Source organism: Phragmites australis, chromosome 12, assembly GCF_958298935.1.
Source record: "Phragmites australis chromosome 12, lpPhrAust1.1, whole genome shotgun sequence".
Classification (NCBI taxonomy): Eukaryota; Viridiplantae; Streptophyta; class Magnoliopsida; order Poales; family Poaceae; genus Phragmites; species Phragmites australis.
The window spans coordinates 25,586,081-25,590,489 of record NC_084932.1 but is presented as its reverse complement, the minus strand read 5'-3'; the positions used below and the strand labels follow the sequence as shown (position 1 = coordinate 25,590,489).

At 41.3% G+C, this 4,409-nt stretch overlaps 1 protein-coding gene across 1 annotated transcript; it reads left to right on the top strand.

Moving 5' to 3' along the window:
• Positions 1 to 550: 550 nt before the first annotated feature.
• On the top strand, positions 551 to 3,869 carry LOC133886951 (probable receptor-like protein kinase At2g42960). The gene is made up of 2 exons (XM_062326865.1): positions 551 to 736; positions 1,529 to 3,869. Exon 2 carries the CDS (start codon positions 1,620 to 1,622, stop codon positions 3,672 to 3,674), a length of 2,055 nt encoding a protein of 684 aa, XP_062182849.1. The 5' UTR covers positions 551 to 736; positions 1,529 to 1,619; the 3' UTR covers positions 3,675 to 3,869.
• The last annotated feature ends 540 nt before the right edge of the window (positions 3,870 to 4,409 follow it).

Below are 4,409 nucleotides of genomic sequence, written 5' to 3'. Positions count from 1 at the left end.
TATGTGTGTGTTGTTGCCGTATCTGTGTATGTGTGTGTTGTTGCCGTATCTGTGTATGTGTGTGTGCCGCCGCCCGGCGGCAGTGGAGACAAAAGCAGCATCCGAGCCGGCACGGATGCAACTCCCGCCACCACCAATTTTCTCTGTTGTTATTTTATGAAAATAGCATTAGTGTCGGATGGACAACCAACACTAATAATGGGTAAAAAAAAAAATCGACAGCGAAACTGTTTTTTAACCACACTAATATGTCCTTTTGGATTAGTGATCTATGCCGATGAATCAAAGAAAGTCCAAGTAGCTTATCCCAGAAGGCTCCAATCTTGACCAACCACGCCTAGTTTATTATATATTTTGCGTTTACTCAGTGATCGAGGAGAGGGATTCGATTCCAAGGCGAGGCTGCGATTCATGGTTGGTTCCTGAATGAACTTTCGACGTCGGACTGCGATTGCTAATAAATTCCAACTGCGATGGCTTGGTGCCTTGGGGGCAAGCGGCGATAATAATAATAATAATAATAATAATACAACGATACATATGTTGATAAGATACTTTTCAAAGTTAGCTGGTCAACTCCTCCACAAATTCCAAGCATATGATTTAGTCGCAAGAGCGGTTGTCAAGCCTGAGGAGGAGGGGGGAAAAGCTGTTCACCGTCGGCGGAACGGGTCTGGGCGGGCCGACGGCAAGTTCCGTCGTGAAATCAGCGGGGCGTCCACCGGCGAATTGCCCGGTATGGTGTTCTCCATCACACGTTCCATGCTCTCTCTCTCTCTCTCTCTCTCTCTCTCTCTGGCTTTTCGAGTTGCAAAATTAAACCATTTTGCGAGATATTTTAGAGCTTGTACCCCATTATCAATCTTATGTATGTAGCTAGGTGGATACGAACGGAGAGCATGTACTCGTGCATTTTGGAAAGTAGAGCAAGATTTGGAACAGTAACAATGTTGGGGAAATTTCTTGAAAATAGGAACCTATAGGAAATGGTTCCACAGAAATTTTCCTACGAAAATTGGAACCCTTTGAGACAGTGATAAGCTCATAGATTTCCTGTGAAATTTCCATTCATTTGGTCCATTTGTAGGTAACCACAGAAATTTTCCTAGAAAGCATCCAATTGGCTCAGCTGAACAAAAAATGTGTTTTAGGATTCCTCGTGAATCAACTAGATATACCTTTGGACTGTGGGAATCGAAAAAAATACAAGTTGAAGAAGACATAAGAATTGGGGTGGCAAAAGCTAGCTAGATAAACTCATGAATTGTTCAGTTGAGTTGTTTGAATGCTTCACAGTAAAAAGGTATAGGATTCTGGACTGAGACTGTGAGACATACTCGAAGTAAAATTTCAGTAGGTTACGCATCACGCTAGGTTCCTTAGAATTCCTGTTGACTGAGCTTCTCAGGGCTGTTGGAAAAAGTAGAAACAAATAAAGAGCGCTCGATACATCAAAGATAAAGTTAGATTATATTAAATAAACTTTACAGTGCCCTGCAAAGACGTTTAACAAGTTATTTTCTGGCAGGTTGTTAACTGTAGTTTTGGATTGTGGGACATATATTGCTGGCATAGAGTGGAACATCCAGAAAATTAGCTTATGACTAAAGATCTCATCCATGGGTGCGACGAGGCAAAATATTAAGATTTTCACAGAAGATGAGATTGAAAGAATTACTAACAACTACAACACTCTTATTGGAAAAGGTGGTTTTGGAGAAGTCTATAGAGGGATCCTTGATGGTGACTGTGATCTAGTTGCAGTGAAGAGATATATCCGTGTAGACTTAAGAAAAGAGTTTATGAAAGAAGTAAGTATCCATAGTCAAATGAGCCACAAGAACGTGGTGAAGCTTATAGGCTATTGTATTGGTGAAAGTACTCTAATGTTGGTAACAGAGTATATCTCCAAAGGAAACCTCGAGGTCATACTCCACGGCAGTAACATTTCCATCCCTTTGGATATAAGATTGGGTATTGCTATAGGGTGTGCAGAAGCATTGAGCTACATGCATTCGATGCATTTATCAGGTGACAGCCTTATTTATCATGGTGATATTAAGCCTGCCAACATACTTCTAGATGACAATCTTACAACAAAAGTATCGGATTTCGGACTGTCGAGGCTTCTTTCCGGTGGTGACACTCAGTTCACTACGAGTTTAAAAGGAAGTTTAGGTTACATGGATCCTATATATTTTCATGAGGGGTGTCTTACCCCGAGGAGTGATGTTTATAGTTTTGGAGTTGTTCTCTTGGAACTAATAGCTAGAAAAAGGGTAAAACATGGGGATATTAACCTCATTCGAGCTTTCAGTAGGGAACAGTTTGATTCAGAAATAGCAGATGATGAGAACAATTTGAAGATTCTTAAAGAAATGAGGAAATTGGCAGCTGAATGTGTGACACTGGACATTCGTAGACGTCCTCAAATGAAAGATGTGGCAAAACGCCTTCGGACGCTTAAAAAAGCTCAGCTGAAGGGCGGACGTGAAAAAAGTTCTGATTCCATTTTGGCAACACACGCAGCATGGCACACAAACTACAAGCAAGGCACAAGCATGCCCAGTTTTAAGAAGAGTTTTAGCTTTCTCAAGGGAAATGCTAGCAATTCTAAGATTCTATCGGAACTCAGCAATGTAAGATTTTTCACAACCGAGGATATAAACGATATCACACAGAATTACTCATATCTACTCGGTGGAGGTACGTCAGCTGAGGTTTATAAAGGAACACTTGAGGACAATACACTGGTGATGGTGACGGTAAATAACTTTCTTTGTGAGGACTCTAAACAGTCTTTTATCAACGGAGGGATGATCCTGTCTCAAACTGTCCACAAGAACATTATCAAACTTTTGGGCTGTTGCTTGGAAGCCAAAACTCTGATTTTTGTATATGAGTACGTTGCTAAAGGCAGTCTCTTTGACATTTTGGGTGGCCAGGAAGATCTCCCGCTGGATCTACGTATGAGAATTGCAATCAAGACTGCAGAAGCATTAGAATACCTCCATTCATCAGCTACTGGTATCATCGGACATGGCGGTGTCGCAACATCCACCATACTTCTAGATGATAACTTCATACCAAAGCTCACAGATTTTTCAAGGGCAAGCAAGCTTATCAAGAAGGAGAGTGAAGAAACTACTGCCGGTAACAATGTAATTAGTAGCGGCCTTCTAGAAAAACTGCTCTACAAGGATCCATCTTGCTATGGTTCTGTGTTGTTGAATCTGGAAAACGACGTGTACAAGTTTGGTGGTGTTCTCATGGCACTCATTAGCAGGGACAAGAATAATGTCGATCATAACGACCTTGCCGTCAAATTCAACAGAGCTTACGAGACAGATAAAAGTGGGAAGGCGATGTTCGACAAGGATGTACTAACAACTGAAGAAGATATCAATGTCCTTGAAGAGATTGGAAAGTTGGCTCTGAAGTGTACCATCTTGAAAATAGATGAGATGGTTAAGAGACCGACGATGAAGGAAGTGGCAGCACACCTTCGTATGCTTAGGAGATCCTGGAAGAAGGAGGGCAGGACAGAGGCAGCTGCACAGGCAAATGAAATTAAGGCTACACCTGTGATGTCAGTTGAGCCAAGGCTACCAAACCTGATGCGCCACTTGTTCGGATATCGGCGAATCTCCATCGGTGATCCTGTACATTCATGATGTATGTGGTGAATGTGAAAACCACAGGGATGTGTGGTATTAATTCTGTTAGCTGACCTTGCATTCTTCTGGTATCTGTTCTCATGTTTTTAATAGTACAATGTTTATCTGACTATGCTTATCTCAAAATTGTACAAATAATTTGTCAGGAGCAAAATTTGACGATTAGAATGGCATGTCTGATATATCTGACAATGGGGAGTAAATATATTGTGAAGTAGGAAGATGGTGATCTCGGGTGCCATTGGACTCTCCTTCACAACCATTTATCTATGGTTTGAGATTTGGACATAGGAGAGGAGTGAGAGGAGATATAATCTCCTTTTCTCAGGTGAATAGTGGTTGGCTGGGTTGCTTTATATCTAATCAAGGCAGTGGAGAGAGAAATTCTCCTTTTGGTTGTGTACTGTGTAGTGTGACCCAAGGTCCATTCCAATTTTTGTCCCTCTTTTCCAATGATCCATGTAACTTTTCCACCAGAACTTACTTGTTGCAAAATTTCAAACGAGCCACAAATTCAAACATCGCTTATGTGATTTTTGAAATTTAAATGGATCGCATAGATCTTATCTTTACGAAAGGACGGCACCTCGCCTAGATCCCATCTCGTGGAAATATTTTCAAACATGTCACAAATTCAAACCTTGTTCATGTTCTCTAGCTCGTGGCTCATTTGAACATGAACACGAACTCGACAGAAACTCTGCTGCTTCTGCCTACTCACAGGAGAAACAA

Bases quoted from the DNA above. Each gene is read 5' to 3' on its own strand.
- LOC133886951 (XM_062326865.1), top strand. From the start codon at position 1,620: ATGGGTGCGACGAGGCAAAATATTAAGATTTTCACAGAAGATGAGATT.